Here is a 21,860-nt window from a genome sequence, read left to right on the forward strand (position 1 = left end):
CTTTAAATGTATTTGCACTCCCTTATGATTTTCTTAATAACATTCCTTCTAGCTTACTTTATGGTAAGAATAAAGTATATGATACATATAACAAAATATGTGTTAATTGACTGTTACGATTAGGCTTCCGGTCAACAGTAGGCTCTTAGTAGTTAAGTTTTGGGGAAGTCTAAAGTTATATGTGATATTCGACTTCATGGTGGGAGTCAATGTCCCTAACTCCATGTTGTTCCAGGTCCACTGTATTTGCCTTTAGTGCTTTTAATATTGTAGCCAGTCAATATTTAATATTATATTGATGATCCATTCATGACTGGATAAGAAAAAGAGACTAAAAATAAATGATTTGGGTCCGATTTTATGCTACTTCATTGTTTCTTTTTGGAGTTCATTTGGTTGTCTCTTAAGTCCTTGCATTTTAATAGGAAAATAAATGCATATAAAAAAAAGACATCTTTCACCACACATAATTGTTCCAACACCACAATTATTAATTCTCATGCCTGCTTCTCTAACCATAACTTATTCTACTATGATATCACTTTTCACCTCTTCCTACTCTGATTGTTCCCTGAACACATGGGATCCTTTCTTTCCATTATGCAGTTGGTGTTATCTTTTTGAAACAAATTCTATGTTACCTTCCTGTTTGTGACAATTCATTGATTTTCTCCATTGCTCTTAGGGTAAAACAAAGCTCCTAACCTGATATAAGGGATCATCACCTTATTTTTTTAAATATATATTTTATTGATTTTTTTACAGAGAGAAAGGGAGAGGGATAGAAAGTTAGAAACATCGATGAGAGAGAAACATCGATCAGCTGTCTCCTGCACACCTCCTACTGGGGATGTGCCCGCAACCAAGGTACATGCCCTTGACCGGAATCGAACCTGGGACCTTTCAGTCCACAGGCCAACGCTCTAGCCACTGAGCCAAACCGGTCAGGGTGGGATCATCACCTTATTCCTCTCCATGTTTCTAGTTCATATTGCCCTATACTCTAACTCCTTCTCTCCACTATAACCATATTGGCCTTGTTTCCAACCCTTTATGTTTGCCTTGCTGCCTCCAGCCATTAGTCCTATACACATGAAGTTCCTTCCACCAGGAATGTTCTTCCAGTCCTTCCTCACTTAGTTAAACCTATTCCTCCTTCTGATCTTAGCTCAACTGTCACTTCCTCAGAGATGCCTTTGCTCATTGCCCTAAGTAGGTACCATCCCATGCTGCAAAGACTCTTAGTTCCATGATCCTTTGTTGCCTGTATAGTTGCAATTTTATATCAAATCATATTACTATTTAACTGACATCCTATTTGGTCGAGGAAAACATATGCTCTGCTAAAGCAAGACCCTTCTCTAAATGTACTCACCCCTGCATCATCAGCCCAGTTTTTGGCATGCAAAAGAGGTACTCTGTAAATACTGCTTGCTTGAGAACACAATAAAGTTCCTTGAGAATTCTCAAGATGAAGACATTATAAGGTATTTCCTACAAGACACACAATGCAATGTATTCATCCACATCACAGTTATAACTAGAGATTTTTCCATGGAGTGAAGTCATTCTTCATGTCTATTAGTTTTCAGTCTTGTCTTAATTTTTATTTTATTTTACTTGCAATCCAAACAGGCGATTTGATGATGAATGTGAATGGAATACTTCAACAGAATTTGCTCTCAGAATATTCGTTGTGAAATAATGAAACTGCTTTCCTTTAATATCATTTCCTTGCTGTTCATGAGTATTAACATGAATATTGCATTCAAATACAGATAATTTGATATATCTATGCCCTTTTTGTAAATCTCTATTTTCTATCATTTCATTACTATGGGTACTAGCAAATATTGCATTTTCTATATTATAAGATACCATTAACTCTAAAATACATACAATTTCATAGGAATAAATATGGAAAGTTGATCCTGATGGCAAGTTCATTTAAAGCAATAAATATTCTCTTTTTTATAGATGAAATTATTTTAAAGTGCTGGATGAGTAATCCCAATGCAAAATGACTTGCATCTTTAGAAGACTGCTAATGTAAAACAGTAATGAGCAATGGGAGAATCCAACACTACACGTGAGGAAACAGGACTTGACACATGACCTGCATTCGTCTTGTAGCAAAGGCATCTCCAGCCATCAGGTCAGATTCTTGCAGCTATTATCAATTTAGTTTGTGGTCCAACCATTCTGCAAAAGGGGACTGGTTGAAAGATACAAAAGGTGGCCCAGAGCAGGCTTTATTGCTGATTAATGAAGGCCTCAATAAAACAAGAGAATTTTAGAATGAAAAAAAAAGTTTAAAAGATAATCGAGTTCAAACACATTGTTTTATACATAGGGGAAACTAAAGTGAAGAGGGGACAAATCATTTGTCTAAGGCCACTACTCAGTTGATGGCATAGTCAGGACTGAAACCCAGACCACTTAGTGCACAGCTATTTCTACTACATTCCATTGCCTGATCGCATTAGTTCTGTAAGATTCTCGAGGAAAATGAATCTAAGCAATAAACCCCAGGTCTAGACCACTTCAGTAGCTGGAAAACCCATAAACGTTTTTACAGTAACATTAGAATGAGCCACATCTTATTAGCTAGCAAAAATTAATATGAACAAGTAACCATTACCCTCTGTGCATTTAGCATTCTTTACATTTCTCAAATGCACATAAGAAATATAAACAAAACTTCTTTTCTCAAAAATAATGTTTCCGTGTCACTAAATCTCTTTGCTGAATTAAAAATGCCAATACATGCGTTTAGGGAACATTTTCCATTTATTCATTTCTGGCAACATTTTCTTTTTTTTTTTTTTTTTTTTTTTTTGCAGAAATGGATACTGACACAAAATTTCATAGTATAATGCTCTATCAGTGGTATATTCATAAACCAGCTCTCCAAAAAATAAAAAGAGATAACATTTTTTTAAAAATGCCTGGTTTGTAGGGCTCCCTTATTCCTGTGCTACAAGTACTCCCACCATGGCCAATTTCAAGATACTGAGTCTGAAACAAATCACAGAATTCCAGAACATATAACAAGTGGCTCTAGTGCACTAATCAGAGGCAGCCCCAGCACACCACTGATAATAGGGTAACCTACTCTTCTAAGAGGAAACTGAGGCTCAGAGAGGGCCCATGATCTGCCTCAAGATCATAGAGAGGCTATATAGGCTGTAATGCACAGAAGTCCAACTCAACGACCTGCATATATTAAGTGAAACTTGATGCATTAGAAATAGTCAGTGGTCTTCATATTATTACAGAGAGAAGTATATCCCCCCAAAAAAAACAGCAATATCAACAACACCAGGGAACCCGTGAGAAATGCATATGCTTGGGCCCCAAACCTAGTGAATCATAATTTCTTGGGCCCCAGAAATCTTGGTTCAACGAGTGTGCTCTGACTTGTATGGGAAACAATCTTTCTGTAATATCCAATAATTCTCCTTTTTATGAATGAGATTCATATACAAAACAGTTAATAGCTACCCTTCTTTCTCACATCAGATTCCATTGAGGAGATATTGCGTCTGAAGCTGCAATCATTCACATTTTCAAAGCTCTTACTTTTCAAAATGGCTTAGATCTTTCTAACAGCAAGAACAAAAGAAAAGTGAGTGATTTACCCTCCAATTCTCAACTTCAACATTTTATAGACCAAAACTAACATATTCATATGTCTTAGCCCTGGCACATTTCAGTCTCTTTTGAAAACTGCTTCTAAGTAATTTTTTTTCCAAAGTGCCCCCTCCCTAATCCACATACTGCGTAGTCAACTGGTTATATAGTAACATTATTTGTGTTTTGGTTTATCTGCCACTTCCTGTTGTTTTGCTATTTGTTCTCAATCTAAAAAAACAAAAAAACAAAACAGAACAAAGGCAAATAAATACTGCCTACTTTGTTTTCCTCTTCCAATATTTTAGAGGTTGGAAAATTTACAAAATAAATATCCTCTCAACTTTCTTGTAAAAGGATTGCAAAAGAGAAAAAGAACAATTGAGCAATAGTTTCCCCTAATTTAAAAATAACCAGCTAAGGCACAATCAAATCACAAAACACGGGGCTGATATGACTTTGAAAATCACCCGACAATAATCTAAAAATACTGATCTATGATTCTTAATTCATTACCCATTATCAATATTATTTGGAAGGTAAATTTAAATAGTTTGATTTTTTTCCACAGAAATAAGAGAGTTGATAATATGTGTTGGTAGATAATGGAATAACGAAAATATTTCGGAAGGGCGTTTAATCATTACCACATTTCCTAGAAAATACAAAGCTACTTGGCGAGTGCAATTCTTGGCCTTTGTGGAAAGTAGCTTCACTGGACTTGGAAATAGATGTCTTTGAGGGAACTAGAACATTTGCCTTATAATTCTCCAATTACCTGGTTCCCATTGAATTGAGATTTACAAGCACTGGCCAGGAAGTTTGCAACACAGGAGATAACCATGCTGAAATCTATCACTTCTTCTGCGTTTTTGAGATTTCCCCACTAATACTTCTGGGGGGCGGGGGGAAGCATTTTTTTTTTTCCCCATGAGATTCATCATTGACTCCACCAGCCACAAGGTCTCAGGGCCCCACCCAATGCTTGCCCATTATCTTCCTAGTCAATACATGCACACCGGCCCGCACTCCCATGCATATCTGCTCAAAAACCCCCACTTCACACCATAAACAAATCCATTCCCTAAAGTAAGCTGGACTTCGATCTCAAATTTAAATCCCTTCAGGCAACAGCATCGTCCTCACGGAGACACCAGTGAATGGGAGGCTGGGGTACAAGAACCAAGGCCTGCGGGGTCTGAGCCCACGTGGGCGAGCATGTGGGTTAGAAACCGGCGCAGAGCAGAAGGGCACTTACGGTTGGCACAGCTTGATTAGGTCCTGGTCAGTGGTGCCTGGTGGGAGGCCTCGAATGTACAGGTTGGTTTTACTCAACTGTTCCCCGCTGCTGTTGCTGCTGCTGTTGTTGCTGCTGCTGTTTGTGCTGGGGCTGGGAGGAGCCATGGGGTGGGGAGCTGGTGCATAGGACTGCTGGAAACAGAAAAGGCTGTTACTGGAAAAACAAAGCCAGCACCTGTTCCCAGGCCAGCAGAGCACCTCGAGAGCAATGCAAGCGTCTCGGCCTCTCCAATCCACACACGCACACACATGCTTACACACATCACCACTCTGTGGACTGCTGAGAACAAAAGATGCCTTCTCCCCTCTCTGGCCCTGCATTTGGGTCGGCGGAAGCTGGCTATCAATGGGACATAAAGAAGTTCCCAGGTGCCCCTGACAGCAGCCTATGGCTTCTGAGTCTGTCCACTGTGACTTTCCTGAAGAGACCTGGAAGGTAGCAGGTTATCTCCTTCTCTGACAAAAGAACGCAACTCACTCTTGACACCAAAGCTCTGCCCGGCACGTGTTCAATAGCCAAGCATCTTTGGTCTGCCTCTACTCTTTGTTCCTTCCTGTTCTCCAAAGCAACCCCCGGAGATTGTTTCCTCAGCATCACTCTCCAGCACAATTCCTGATACAGAGAAATCACTCTGTGAATAGTGATTCTATGAGTAAACAAGCAAATGAATGAATCTCTCTTATCTCTTCTCTCCTCCAAACCTGCTTCTTCATGGGGAAACAGACTTCGTTAGCAAGACTCAGCCACCGTTCTCTCCCTTCAGTCAAAATCCCCTTTATTTCACTCTAACGCAGGGTCTCAACCTAAGCACTATTGTCATTGCGGACAGGACATTTCTTCTTCTTCTTCTTTTTTTTTTGTTTTTTTTTTTTTTTTTTGGAGGGCTGTCCTGTTCATTATAGGGTCATAGCAGCATTCTTGGCCTTTACCCACCAGATTTTAGCAACACCCATCCCCCAGTTGTGACAACCAAAAATGTCTTCACACACTCATGAATGGCCCCTGGGAGTAAAATCTCCCCCAGTGGATAACTCCTTCGTTAACCTGTCAGACTCTTCCTGAGAAAATGGAAATGATAAAATGACTTCCAGCAACTTAGGGTATACAATGTGAGGGTCTTTTTAATTATACATGCCAAAATAAGTAGATATACTACTCATTATACTTTATTTCTTTTGCATACAGGCATATCATCAGAAATTCTAAAATTGCACTGACTGCCTGGGTTGGAGTCCCTGCTGCATCTCTTTTGGACCCTGTGACCTTTGCATGGTGCCTTAACCTCAGTGAGACTCAACATTCTCATTCATGTGAGGAGGATAGAAATAGTACTCCCCCATGTCATAGGGTTTTTACCATAACTCAATGAGCTAAGGCAAACAAAATGGTTCCTGGAAATTAGTAAGTGCATAATAAATGTTAACGATAAAAAAACGTATAATGGTAATATTTGTCATTCATCTCTGTATTGCCAGTGATATTAGTCTATATAACTATCCCAGATATCCTCAACCATAACTCAGAATGCCACCTACAGGCACAATAAACACATTCATCAGATTCCAGTGGGGACATTTCTGGCTGAGTTTTAACCTGAAGACACATTAGCTATTTTATCAGGGGTGGGAGGTATGTACTTATCAAATGGCAAGTAGGTGCTTAATATATACTTAGGCTACATGATGCACAATAAAAATGGAATAAACACAGCCTTTAATCCCTACAAGAGGGCACATTTTAGCAGTATCCAGCCTTGTTTCCTGCTGTTGCAGTCTGTTTAACACATATTTCCAGGATTTCCTATTTGCCCCAGTCCATATTGCCAATGACTGTAAGACATGCCTCTTAGATGCAGTTTGTCAAAATGCAACTCCTAATATCTACTCTCATCTTCCATCTTTCCACACCAGCCACCCATCACAATTACCCCATTTTTCCATGTTGTTGTCATTCTTCCAGCCTCCATGCTAGAACTTTGATGTTAACTTCATCTGTTCCCTAATCCTAAAATTCAAAGTACAGTCAGCTACCAAAATCTCTGAGAGGTTTCTAGAATCATCCTTTCCTCTGAATTCAACTTTTTCCCTAGGCCAGGGTCTGAACCACCTCCTGTATAAAGGACTTCAAGCTCCCTTACCTCTGGCTTCCCTGTTATTAACTGGGGGTTTGGGGAAGAATAAGACAGAATAGTCCAATGTCAAATGCAAGGACAAAGTGGTCAAGGGAGTATTAGGCAGTTTGTTTAAAAAATGGGGAGGTGACAGGGCTGGAATGACAGGAGCAAACCCCAGAGCCCCCAACTCGCTTCTTTGGAAATAAACATTTCTCTCAGCCATTTCTTTAGTGTGAGTTTGTTACCCACATTTTTAATGTTGAATTTTAAAATGAATTACACAGAATATTTTCTGTCCCCAATATTTGAACAAAATGGCATATACTCACTGCCTTTTGGAATCTAATATCTGCATAAAGATTCTTGGCTTGCATGAAAAACTATTCCTTCTTGAGCTAAGAGCTAAGAATTGTGTTTCGCTCCTGGGGCATCCATAATACTTAACTCTACCTCTTTACAAGCCCTGCACTTAGTAGGTGTTCAATACATCCTGGCTGAAGTAGCTTCCTGGTCTCTGTGTATTGCAACAGGACAGATGAAATTTATCTTTTACTTCCCATGTGCTTTCTTCTCTTACATTTCCCAGGGTTTGTTTTTTGTGTTTTTGTGGGGCTTTTTGGTGTGTTTCTTTTGCCACTTTCCCCTCCCCTCCCTCTAAATTCTTTGAATTCCATTCTGTACTCAGGCTTCTTTTAAAATGAGGCTTTGTTTAAAAGCAGTTGTTCCGACTGCCTAGCCTTTTAAACCACCAGAGAGCCAGAAAAATGTCTCTGGCTCTATGTATCTCAGATCAGATGGACCAGTTCAGACTGAGCCCTTGATTGATATAAGAAAGCACCAACTATAGGATGATCAATATGTGTTGACTTAATTCTTTTGTTTTCCCTCAGGGATCTTTGCGAGCATTTTACACAACTGGGGCACCATTTAGTAAATTACATGGTGCCTAAAACAATAACTGTGCCCTGCAAAGGGCCCAATGTATTCACCGGGGGTGCGAGGGGGGAGTTAAACAAACAGTCAAAAGCAAACCAAAGCTGGAATGAGTAGAGGGAACTTGTGTGCATGGAAACAAGGTACGTAATTTATAAACAGGAGTGGAAGCACCAGATTGTTGTGGGAAAAGGATGTATTTCAAAAGCCCTTTGAAGAAACTATACAAAGGTGTTTTTCTGTGTCATAATCTTGTTTGTGAGTTCTAGAAATTCTGCTTAAAGGGATAGAGTTTCTCAGTGTAACTGAACCAATTGATCCATACATTTTAAGACCCAGTGCTGACACTCCTGCTAATTCTTAATATTTCATTCATGTGTTGATGATGCACTGAATGATTCAGGTAGCGGTCTGCATTATAAATCACTCTCTGGTTGTGAGAATTATAAATTCCTTCCTCTCCATCCATTTTCAAAATACACATCTTTTAATCAACAAAACATTGGCTGAAGGTTCCGGGAATGTCTGACAAATGCACAGGCTGAAATGAATTAATTTGTGAAAAGCAAGAGGTTTTGTATGCTCTGGCTGCCAAAGACAAATGACTAACCTACAGCCTCTTTTAAAAAAAGGGAGCATCAATAATCTCTAGGGGTTAATGGGTCACAGCAGCTACTTTCCTGATTAAAAGTGGTTAAACGTGACCGATTCTCAATTCTTCATCTTTAAATGAACTTGGAATGTTATCATTGATTAGCTTTTTAAAGCACTGAGGAAGAAATTTTAAACCGGTAGTAAAAAATATTTTCCTTCAGATGAAACCGACTTTGTGATATTGCCCAAAGTCACACTTGGTAAATCCTATTGAGGGGTGGTGAGGACTTAAGGTCTGGGGTTGCTGAACACTGTAAAACTGAGCTGCTACAAGGCAAGGGGTTGCTCTGAATTTGCAGTGTCAGTTGGTTAAAACTAGTAGAAATGGCAGATTTTCAAAAGAAGGGCTTGGGATGGCACTCGGATTGAAGGGGGAGATAGACTTCTCGGGAAGCGGAAGCCGCATATGCTTGGCAAGCGTGCATGCTTTTCTCAGATGTTTATTCATGGTGGCATTGCTGGGAGGGGCTGTTAGGGATTATGGGATGGGGGCTGAAGCCTTCTTAGTCACGTGTTGGGGCTGCTAAATCAGTGGATTAGTACCTGTGTCATCCTTAGTAAATTAAGTAAAATGACTTGGCATCCATTTTGAAGATGTTATTCTTAAGATAAAGATTCTAATAACCATAGGTAACACTTAATGTGTGCTTGCTAAACATTTTTATCGATTCTAGAGAGATAGGAAGGGAGAGAAAGAGAGAGAGAAACATGGAGTTGTTGCTCCCCCTATTTAAGCATTCATTGGTTGATTCATACATGTGCCCTGATGGAGGATTGAACCCACAACCTTGGCCTATAGGGATGACGCTCTGAAAAACTGAGCTACCCGGCAGGGTCTTGCTAATCATTTTATATGTTGTCTTTATAACAGCCTAATGAGGCAAATAATATTAAGCTCATTTTATAAATGAGAAAACAGAGGCACAGAAAGGGCAAATGATTTTTGCAAAGTCACAAGGCTGGAGCCCCAAGCCGAACTGAGTGAGTCTGACTCCAGAAGCCATGCAGTCCCCACAACACCAGGAACTTCACCTCTTAAAGATAGAGGCTCCAACAAGCACAACCGGCTTCCTTGCAGTGAGTCCCGGACGGCGAGACTCTAGCAGAAGCTCTGGTGAGCCAAGTATAAGGAGGAAGAAAAGAATGATGATGCTAAAAGGCATGCAGTCAAAATGAAGGTTAACAAGCTCTTTCCCTCTACCAGAATTTAAATAAAGCCAATCTCAAAATTTAATTTCAAAGGGGAAGTGCCCAACAGAAGCAAGCATGTTATGAGTTTTCCAAATAATGTCAAACTAGTGGGGTTCATTTGTCAAGATTCATGGTTTGTTATTTAATAACAGGAAAATGAACTGGCTTGTAGATCATCCTAAACAGCTGATTCATTTAGTGTGCTTTGTTAATATGCCTCATTTTTCAAGTTTGAAAAGTGAATCAAGCGGGTCCTCCTACATTCTTGTAAAATGTGTGGTGTGTGTGTGTGTAGGTCTGGAGGGAGGTTCATTGTCTTTTTTTCCCCCCTCGCTATTTTGGATGCAACCTGGAGAGGGTGATTTTGCTTGTTTTAACAGAAAGCATTTGGTATATTCAATAAATGTTGTTCACACATCAATGAAGTAAAGTAAATCATTAAAAATCATGGTTTATACAATGTCAAACTACATTAGAACCATTGTCTAAAGGCAGGGCTGTAATATTTATGCACTGGCCAGGTAATTTGAAATCAGGGTTCTCAACCTTGGCACTACTGACATTTTGGAAAGAACAATTCTTTGCTATAGGTGGCTGTCCTGTGCATTGTAGAATCTTTAACAAAACCCCTGTCTTCTACCACTAGATGCTAGTTGTTCTACCCACTCCTCCTGATGTGGCAACCAAAAATGTCTCCAGATATTGCCAAATGCTCCCTAAGGGAGTGATATTGCCTCTGGTTGAGAATCACAGCTTTTAAACAGATCCAGCCACTCTCTTTGTAGGACCAATATGGTACCCCCCCCCCTTGATTAAGGATATTAACCAACAGCCTAAAAATGATTTCATTGAAACACCCAATTATCTAACAACGTTCAGTTTCTTACCCCTAAGTACACATAGCATCACCTCCCCAGGCCTCCACCCTCTGCAACTAAAATGGCGATGTGCCACATATCATTTCCAAGCAGAATAGGTCTGAAACATACTTCTCCCTCTGACTGGAAACATAACTCTTTTACAAAGAGAATTTTAAATATTTTTTGCATGCAGTTCCCCTTGGCTGGGAATCACAGAGCCTTGATGCCAAACTGCAGTCAATTCTATTCCTGGCGTCTAGTTGCTGGCAGGATCCTGAAGCAGTTGGTCTGGTGGTTTTGGAGTAGCCTTGGGCTCCATCATGCAGCAGTCTGCTTTGCTGATGGGCTCCCCAATTTGTTTTTATTCCTCATCAGTGCAATAGAATTTGTACTCTTTTATCCATTCAAGGGTAAAGCCCTGGATAAAGTCTCTCCTGGGATTGGCATGCCAACTCTTTCACTATCCAAAAATGAATATAAGCCACATTCCTGTCTTAAATCATACATTATTTAGCCTGCATGTACACATGTAATCCATTGCTCAGTGGATAATGCTGTTGCAGGCTATTGGATTCCTCTCCCAGACAGTGTAATTTCCATATAACCTTGCTTCTGTAGACCTCTCCTCTAGTATCAACATGACATGAAAGAGTGGACATGGCGAAAACTGTGGCAATCACTGGAGTGTTTATAATAGCCTCAAATGAGGGTGAATATGAATACTGTGCATGCAGGCAATAACAAATGCAGCTAAATTAATATCTAAGGCAAGCCATGCAATTTTAGCCAGAGTTTCATGAACCACATACATTACCGCTTTGCAATTTCATACTAGGCAATTGCCTCTCCATTATGTAGAATATGACCATAGAAAACAATTGTTTCAATTACGCCTTTTATAACAGAGTTTGGTAAAAACCTGCCCCACAGCTCTGATATGGAAATGAGCAATAAAGGACAAAATTCTGCACAAAAGGCAATCATTTGCACATTCTCCGCCAACTGGTCTAGGTAATAGCTACTGTCAACAGTGGTAATATGGTGCTTGAGAGCTCCAGATTGCCTGCTGAGAATCCTGCTTTGCCACTAACTAGGCACTTAAAGCTCTAGTCAGAAGACAAAGAGATTCTGATGATCTCACCTCATAGGACTGTTGTAAGGTTTTTACTATCTAAATGACATATAAAATATTTAGCACAGTGCCTGACACAGGGTCAGTACTCAATAAATATGTTTTGTTCCTATCAATTGCATCATCATCATCATCATCATGAGGCAGATCCTTAAAATAAACATTTGCTCTTTAACTCCTAGTTGGAATAATTTACCTTTAAGGGGAAACTAAAAGAGTCAGCCATTTATTTTTTTTAAGATGGGAGCCACTGTTCTTGAGATGAAACTATGTCATTAGAACTGTGGTTTGCCATTATCATCAAGAACCAGAATGCAATAACTAAGCAGTGATGAAACAATCACTGTGGAGGGAATGGCTAATTAGTTTCAAGGTATTTACAAGTCACTACCGGAGTTTTATTAAAATTCTGTTAGGATGAGATTCACTCTTGCTCTAAATATTAGGTTTGGAAAACCTCAGTAGATAGCATAATTACACATCGCTCTGTACTATTTACAAATAGGCTTAATCTAAAGTCATTGAATTCCATTCAGAGGTTTAGATATTAAATGACATTTTTAAATGCATGTACTTGAAGACACAAATAAATTATTGTAAGCACCTATAAACCAATTTCGTTAATAAATTTACAAGCTAGAGAGGAGTGGCTGTTATAATTGGTGCCAACAGCCTTTTATAAAGATTGCTCAATTTTCCAAATGCCAGTGACATCCTGTCTTTGCCTAACCCTTGTCCATTTGGCCAACTCTTGATCTCTTTAATGAAAAACAAAATTAAAACACTTCAAAATATGAGGTGCTTGTGGCATTAGTTTAAACTTTGAAAATAACCCAAACGGTTCATGATTCTAATATTGATAATTATTGATTGCTCCTGAAAAAAAAAAAAAAAGAGCCATGATTGGTTCCCTAGGTGAAGAGTACCATGTCTGCTATACTGTAACAGTAATAGAATTTTCCAGAAATACCAAAAGTTACTATAATCCCTGTTTAAGACTCCTATTTAAACTCCCCCTTTCCTCCCCCACCACACACACACACCCAGGAATACTTTAGAGACCCACTCAAATGACTGATTTACAATGGTCTAGAATAACTGGGAAAAGAGTGACAATCCATAACAGGTCACCATGAACTGTTGGAGATCTCTGGGCTCGCCAATGGTCAGCATCTCAATTCAGAATGCAATTAGAAATAAAAAGGAGATCTTGTGAAGAGTAAAACAATTATACCTGAGTCCCATTCTTGTACCTTATACGTTTACTTAAATTTTTAGTTTCGTTTTTTTCTCCATTTATCTCTATCTTTGACTCTCTTCCTAGTTGTTTTATAATCTTCTATGTTTCACAGTCCAATATACTCTTTATTTCCCTACAATTACAATCACTAATAATGCCAAAAATGAATTCCCTTCCCTTTATCATGCATGCTGGCCTAAAATGAATGAAGACCAATAGATGTAGCCTAAAGAACACTGCCATAAGACATGTTGACATAGCATTTATTGCAACTAAATGTACACATTCAAAGTTTTCTCCTTCATTCTTGAAAACTGATATAATGAGCTATAATTCCACTCAAAAGACAAATTTTCCTGTTAACCAATCATATTACTGATTTGGTTACTTGTAGCTAATGGGCGATCTAAGTAAATGATTTTCTTTCAAACCATCTATAATAATAAAAGCGTAATATGCTAATTAGACCGGACAGCCGAACAGCTGAACGACTGTCTGGATGACCTTCTGGACGACGCTGGGGCTGAAAGGGCTGAGTCCCTTGCATGAATTTTGTAAAATTACAGTGAATAATGCATGGCCAATCAAAGCATCAAATGTTATAAGGCTTTGTTTGGTCCACTGAATAATTTTGTCCAATTACATCAAAAAATTTTATGAAAGTGAATCTGTGTTGACTGAGGAGCAATGCAATAATAGCGTAAATAGCATTAAAATGAAATTTAATTTCCTTGCCCAAGCTTTCATCCTACCTCCATTATGTCTCTCTAGCTCATATCTAACTCTGTTTTCTTTCCTTTCCCAGAGCTTATTCATCTTTCATGCCACATCATAGTCACATTTGCATCTATACCTTATTTTCCTTTCTTCCTTCCACCTGGAATGCCTGGGCTCCATTTCTATATCTTATTCTAGGGTGACTAGAAGATTTATCTTACAAACACTTTTTAGAACAAAAGAGGGACGTAATAATTAAATCAGGATACAAGGTACGACTTGAGATTTTCCAAAGCAAATTAGAATATATGGTCAGCTGATTTATAAATTTCTTTTTATTTATTTAAATCTCAGTCATTCCTCTAGGATCACCTAAAATTCTGTCCCATTTTATGGCTTTATCTGTTTATTACTTTAGACCTATTTCATTTCTATCTCCCTTTCAGTTCCTATATCATTAAAAATCTGCAAAAGATTATAAAATAATTAATATGAATAGCATTGGCTCATGATTGTTGAGCATGTATTGTATGTTAGGCACAGTTCAAGAAGCTTTATACTAATCAATTTATTTAGTGATCTCAGAACTTTTGGAGGTAGGTACTATTATTATCCCCATATAGAAATTGAGAATACTAGATATGGAGACTCAGGGAGGTTAAATGATTAATTTATAAGGTTGTTCAACTCTGTACCATATCTAGGACCTGAAGCTAAGCGGTCTTCACTCCAGTTAATTCTACATTTTACTCTAGATATGTGCAGTCTGATACAGTAGCCGCTAGTGACATTGACTACTTAAATTTAAATATAATTAAGTCAAATGAATTAAAATAAAAAATGAAGTTCCTTAGTTGCACTAGCCACATATTCAAAAAACACATGGCTAGTAATGCTATGTTGGACAGGCAGGCATAGAACATTTCCATCGTTATAGAAAGTTCTACTGTACGGTGCGGATGTAGGTCATTCGTATAACTACAAGGCATCATCTCACCACACCATACAACACATCTACAGTATCTAAATGTGCTGAGCAAAATAAAGGTCACAATGACGAGGCTGCTATTTAAAGATTTTTTTAAGGCAATTGATCTCCTTTCAGTAGAGTGCCTATTTAAGTGTTTTTTCCCTCATGAGTGGGCCTAGATTTTTACCATGTGGAATCTCTCTTTCAATTGATACCTCCCCAGACCCAAAGTGGACATTATTAAAAGAGATTTCCAGGAAATAAACGTTAATCTGTGGAAGAAACAGGATGGATTTTATTTGTTTTCAGCCAGTAACAACGATTTCATCTGTATTGTAAAATCACTAAATACCAAGAAAAGAGAGCAATTGAGATAAACAGCTGGTAAAGAATAAATGTCTCTGTTTTAGGCAGACAAGCTTCCTGCCTGGGTAGGAAGCCCTGCATTTTCAATATGACATCATCTGCTTTATGATGTGCATCTATTTTGGGGTGTGCATGTACCTGCACAACCCAAAAGAAGAGCACCTTTCTCCTCCACCCCCATGTAGCATGTTATTCTACCAATCTTATTTCTCTCTCCACTGAATGAAGGCAAAAAAAGAAAAAAAAAGAAAAATGCTTTCTTACAGTGAACTACTGGGTCAGTTGAGAATATTCATAAACAGCAACCTATATTCCATGACATAAAATAGTTTGCTGCTTTATTAGCCAATTCATTCATTTTTTTTTTTTGATGTAGCAAAATTAAATGTGGGACGAACCTATGCTTTGGAAGTTCTAAATATGAAATATTAGAGTACAAAGCACAATAATTAAAAAAAAACAACAATGTTAGAGCACAGATTAAAATGTGACAGCAATTAATACATGCAAAGTAATTGCTTCATTATAAAAATTGGAAGGAGCACTTGCACAGATAATTTTCTGTGAATATATTTCCAACATTTATTGTAGTTTGGGCCATGAGATTATAACTATGTGAATAAATTAATGCCCAGGGTTGTTGTTTTTTTTTTAAAAAAAGGATCAGGCAATAAAATGACTATTAGGCATTTTATATTGTTATCAATTTACTACAATTTTTAAATAAGAAGCTAGTGCAATATTTATACATTCAAAATTATATTTCGCATAATTATAAACCTCTATAAGGACTCCCTTTTCATTATATTTTAAGTCAATCCATCTTGTACCTTAGAGAATCTCCAAAACAACATGGATCTATCCAGTTTTTGATGTATCTTCTCTGTACTGTGATTACTGGAGATTCTATTTACCAAGTGAAATTTTCCATAATCAAGAGAATGATTTATCCCCAGTGATAAGACAGTTCTGCTTTTCCTTCTCCAAGTTACTTTTGTTCGTATAAAATTAGTGATTGAGACTTCTGAGACTTGCAAATAAAGAGTATAGTATTTGCCCTTGATCGGTAGACCCTCCAAAGGCTCAAGGAGAAGAAGGAAGTGTTATTGTTATTGGAACTAAGAGCATAGACGTTGAAGCCACACCACCCAGGTTCAAATCCTGCTTTCCCACTTATTGTCTGTATAACCCCGGGCAAATTATCGCATCTCTTTTGCTTCAGTCTCCTCATCTGTAAAACTGAGGATAGTAACTACCTTAGAAAATTATTAAACATTTCAAATAAGTGATTATGTGTAAAGCACTGAAAATAAAATCTGGAACACAATAAGCAATCTACAGTTGTTAGTTATTATTCTATAAATCCTAAAGCATTATATAATACTCCTTGTTATCATGACAATAATGTTCTTTTGAGTAAGAGGTATATTGGTTGGTCCATTGAATGATCTAGCAAACTCCAGTTACCTGTATTAAATGAAATCTTACAATACAAAGTAAAATGCCCCTTCATGTTTGTCAAACAAGTTCTCTAGATTATAAATAAAAAAATGTCATTCTTCAATGAGACATTAGGCTCAGTTAGTACTATTTTAACTACTGCCACTAATTATCCCCAGATAAACTGATGACAAGATCCTCAGAAGAATTAAAACACACACACACATAAACTTTCACAAGGGAAGTTATTTTTAGAATATATAAACTCAGGGAAATTATCTGTAAATTGTGCGAGTACTTAGTCAAGTAAGATATGTCATTGCCAACTATATCTTATTATTCTGATAAATGGGAAAAGCTTATCAGTTAAATAACACACTAACTACTAAATGTCCATGCCCTTACCTAAAAGGACTTTTATATACAGAAAATAAACTAGACCAATTTCATAGCTTCTAACACTAAAAATAATTAGGTTTTTAAAAATTGCCCTAGCTGTTTTGGCTCAGTGGATAGAGCGTTGGCCTGCAGACCAAAGGGTCCCAGTTTTGATTCTGGTCAAGGGCACATACCCAGGGTTGCGGGCTCGATCCCCAGTAGGGGGCATGCAGAAGGCAGCCAATCAATGATTCTCTCTCATCGTTGATGTTTCCATCTCTCTCTCCCACTCCCTTCCTCTCTGAAATCAATAAAAATATATTAAAAAAATAAAATAAAAATTGCTGCCCTGAAAGGAGATTTTGTGGATAAACAATAGCTTCAACTGCTTATTTCAGCTTAATTATCGCCCTAATTTCTAACAAGTTGTATGGTATGTGTCCTAGGGTAACTAGCAAATAATTTATTATATAAAAATGAAATAATCATACAGTCCAAAGTACTTACTATACATTTCCAATATTGCAGAGAATGACTTGGTTTGGTTTGGGTTTGCTTCAGTTTAGAGTACCATGTGTAACTTGACAAACAGAAATCTAAACTATAATCCCCAAGCGTTTTCCAATAGTCACTATCCTCTTCCCCACCCCCACCCCCACCCCAAAGAAGCCTCAGTGACTGCTGTACTCGGTAGAAGGTTAATTGGCTGGAATGGGGATCAAAAGAGAAAACTGACTTAGAACAAGCACTGTGTTGGTATTCCAGGTCTCAGAAATAACAAAACAAAACAAAACACCTCGATGTATAGCTTTGCTGATTTTTGACATGTAAACACTTCTACTTGGCTTCTTTTAACCGACTAACAGTTCAACATCTGGCTCAGGACATTTCTGAGAAGTTAGCAATCAGCTCGGACAAAAGGGAAGAACTAGCTCCAAGCCCCCACTGCAGCACAAAATGGATGTGGCCACAGGTGACATGCTGGCTATTCAAAGGCCTAAATTTCTAGAGGACATAGAGAAAGGAGAGGGTTTAAATGCATGAGTAGTAAAGAAGCAGCTAGGCACACCCAGGGAAGACAGAATAAACATTTCTTGGTGGCTCTGTCTCCGCGGCTAGGCTGCTAGGACCAGAGGAGTGTGTGGGCAGACAGACTGATTTAATAAATCCCCGTGATCTAATGGAGAAACAGCACAGGGCACATCAGAATTTCTTAAAGAAAGATGGGACTCAGAGACCCTCTCTGTTCATTAGCCCACAGAGAGCTCCTTGAAAAGAAAGTATAACTATGTCATCATTACTTGCAGTACAAACACTCAGGGCCCTCTTTAAATTCTTTGAGGGAAGACCAGTAACACCAATCATCTGATCACATCTTAAGCAAAGTCAAAACAGAGACCAAACCTAAGAAGCTAAGCTATGACAGCAGCCATCACCAAAACAAAAATTACCAACTGTATCTCATTCTTCTGATAAATGGGAAAAGCTTATCAGTTAAATAACACACTAACAACTAAATGTCCATGCCCTTACCTAAAAAGACTTTCATATACCGTCCTCTTATATAGAAGCACCTATACAGGAACAAGAACTACTCGAACAGCGATAAAAGCTGCGTCCTTGAAATCATAATATCGGTAGTTTTTATAAGTATTCCTTAATTGAGGAAATAACAGCATGTGGAGTTAAACATTTTAATAAGCTAGCTTTTCATATGAACTTACATGTATCATATAAAACACATCACACCCTTCTGCTTGTAACCAACATCATACAGAACACAAAACTTTGGCTGATAATGGGTAATAAGCAAATTTTTCAAATTTACCAACATGGATAGTGTAACAAAGCAGCCTAGAATTATAGCTCCTTATAGTAAAATATTTCTTTTCTATAGACAGATTTCCCAAAGCTGCCAATTTTAAGAATTTCTGCCCAGAATTTGGATTTGAAGGATGGATCTAATTAAAGAAAAGTTACATTATGCCCAAGAAAGTCCAAAGGCTTCTAATTTTCAGGTAACCAACACAAATTTAACCCATGCTACAACTCTTCTAAAATCAAACGTATACAGTCACTCCTGCATAACTATGTTTTGGTCAGCGATGGGCCACATATACAATAGTGGTCCCATAAAATTACAATGAAGCTGAAAAATTCCTATTGCCTAGTGATGCTGCAGCCTGTGTAATATAGCGCCAAGGATGCAAAAATCAACGAGGGTGTGGTTGAGATGGCAAAGACCTTTAACCCTGGTGTGGATGGGGAGGACATTGAGGAGCCCTTCGAGGTGGTTCCTGAGGAATTGACTAGTGAGGAGTTGTTGGAACTGGAACAGGAACACATAGCTGAAGAAGAGGCAAGAGAGAAGGTGACTTACAGGAGAAAAGAATCCTTAAGAAAATGCACAGGGAAGGGGTTAGCAGAAGCTTTTGCAGACCTCTACAAGCTTCTTAATAAAGTTTGAAAACCTGGACCCCATAAAGTGTTTTCAGTATTAAGGAGGACTTCTTAAAAAATAAGTAGCAGAAATAATAGAAATAAGGACTACTGTGTGCATTACCTGCTTACATGCACATCTGTGATGGATGAAAGAAATGAGGCAAACTACTATGTACATATTCCTGAAAACAGTGACACCTCCTCAAGAAGAAGGCATTGATGCTGTAGGAGAGGGCAGCTCCAAGTGTGGTATTGCCCCTGAAGACCTTGCAGTGGGTCACAGGATCCTGATGATCCTGACCACGTGTCTAATGTGTGTTTGTGTATTAGTTTCTAACAAAAAGTAAAAACAAAACACAAAAGCTTATATAATCCTACATAATAAAATGGTAATATGTAAATTACCATCACTCCGCTACGCCCACGATTGGGCCAGCAGGAAGCGCAGGGGGCGGGACTCAGGGTGGCCGGGGTAGCTGATTGGGCCAGCAGGATGCTGAGCTCGCGGCGCCAGTGGCCGCGAGCTCAGCGTCTGTGCCATGGCTGCGCCGGAGGCTTTCAGAAGGCCTGGTGCACCGGCGGACAGCCGGCCAGCGCCCCCGCGATCAAAAGCCAAAGCGGGGGAGCTGGCTGGCTGTCTGCTCCGGCACAAGGCCTTTCGAAAGCCTCCGCCGCGCCGGAGGCTTTCGGAAGGCCTGGTGCATCGGCGGACAGCCGGCCAGCTCCCCCGCGATCAAAAGCCAAAGCGGGGGAGCTGGCCAGCTGTCTGCTCCGGCACAAGGCCTTTCGAAAGCCTCCGCCGCGCCGGAGGCTTTCGGAAGGTCTGGTGCACCGGCGGACAGCCAGCCCGCTGGTGCACCAGGTGCATGATTAAATCATGCACTGGGCCTCTAGTCTATAATAATAAAAGCGTAATATGCTAATTAGACCGGACGACCTTCTGGAAGAAGCTGGGGTTGCGAGGGAAGCCTGGGTCCCAGGTGCCAGAGGGAAGCCGGTGCCGGCAGCCAGGGAAAGGAAGGCCTAGTCTTTTACAAATTTTGTGCATCAGGCCTCTAGTAAGGATATAAAGAAAGAAAATGTTTCTGTACAGCTAGCTACCCAAAATTTATAAAAAGTTTATAAAGTAAAATTGTTATAATAATCTAAGGTTAATTTATTATTGAAGAAAGAAAAATATTTTAAAATAAATGTAGGTAGCCACGTGTTCACAGTTTATAAAGTGTACAGTAGAGTATAGGAATGCCCTAGGCCTTCACATCCACTCACGGTCACTCACTGACTTATCGAGAGCAACTCACCCAGTCCAGAAGCTCTGTCCACAGTCAGTAACCCCATGCAGATGTACCATTTGTATCTTTCCCATAGCATTTCTATTGTACCTTTTCTAGGTTTAGATATGTTTAGATATGTAGATATTTAGTATTGTGTTACAGTTGTCAACAATATTCAGTACAATAACATACTGTACAGGTTGCAGTCTAGAAGCAATAGGCTATACCATATAGCCGAGGCATGTACTAGGCCAGTGGTTGGCAAACTCATTAGTCAACAGAGCCAAATATCAACAGTACAACGATTGAAATTTCTTTTGAGAGCCAAATTTTTTAAACTTAAACTTCTTCAAAAACGCCACTTCTTCAAAATAGTCTCGCCCAGGCCATGGTATTTTGTGGAAGAGCCACACTCAAGGGGCCCAAGAGCTGCATGTGGCTCGCGAGCCGCAGTTTGCTGACCACGGTACTAGGCTATACCACCTAGTTTTGTGTAAGTGCATGCTGTGATGTTTGCACAAGGACAATATTACCCAAAATATTTCTCAGAACATATCCTCATAGTTAAATGATACATGACTAATTAGAATTCATGTAAATTCAACAATAATATAAAAGCTAAATATTATTATGGAAATATTTTAAAAGATGAAATGTAACCAATGACAACTGCTCCTTTAAATTCTAAAGAAACACAACTAGAGAAACAGTCCATGCAGGTGAAGTTAGCATAAAGTTCTCAGCACATATAATAGCAGGATAGAAAGCAAATGAAAGATGAACTTGATATGCACCAAAATACGATCTATATTTATTTTTATTAAAGTATGAGAGAAAACAGTGCCCGTGTGTAATGCTAATTCTTATAGAATGCCTGTTTATTTTATTGTAAGCTCTGTTCTTTTTAACAAACAAAGAACAACATATTTTATAGCTCACAGTGATCATTTTAAGTATCAGAAAGAATAGAAATGAGGACTGATGTGGACTGGTCAAGTTATATCACCAGAGTTCTCAACGACAATAAATGAAACTAATTTTATTGCTTGTTCTTGTGGTTTGCAGGAATAGGTAATAACAAAGATAAAAATAAAATGAGAGAAGGGAATAACAACATAAACCTTTCTACCACAGTGATGACTTTTACTCAGATGAGTTATGGTCTATCAGTAGATTCATATTTAAGAGGGTTTTTTTGTGTGTGTTTTTGGGTGTTG

At 38.6% G+C, this 21,860-nt stretch overlaps 1 protein-coding gene across 9 annotated transcripts in view; it reads right to left on the reverse strand.

Moving 5' to 3' along the window:
• Positions 1-21,860, reverse strand: part of RBMS3 (RNA binding motif single stranded interacting protein 3) — a gene marked incomplete at its 3' end in the record, with an annotated part of 632,486 nt that overhangs the window by 482,497 nt on the left and 128,129 nt on the right. For 5 of the 9 annotated variants that reach the window (XM_079795314.1, XM_079795312.1, XM_079795309.1 and 2 more), the window contains exon 2: positions 4,892-5,064. In XM_079795314.1, the coding sequence (XP_079651440.1) occupies positions 4,892-5,064 (173 nt within the window). The remainder of the gene's footprint in view (positions 1-4,891; positions 5,065-21,860) is intronic. The other 4 variants (XM_079795310.1, XM_079795317.1, XM_079795316.1 and 1 more) reach the window with 1 other exon arrangement.

This window comes from Cnephaeus nilssonii, assembly GCF_951640355.1.
Source record: "Cnephaeus nilssonii genome assembly, chromosome: 17".
Taxonomy (NCBI): Eukaryota; Metazoa; Chordata; class Mammalia; order Chiroptera; family Vespertilionidae; genus Cnephaeus; species Cnephaeus nilssonii.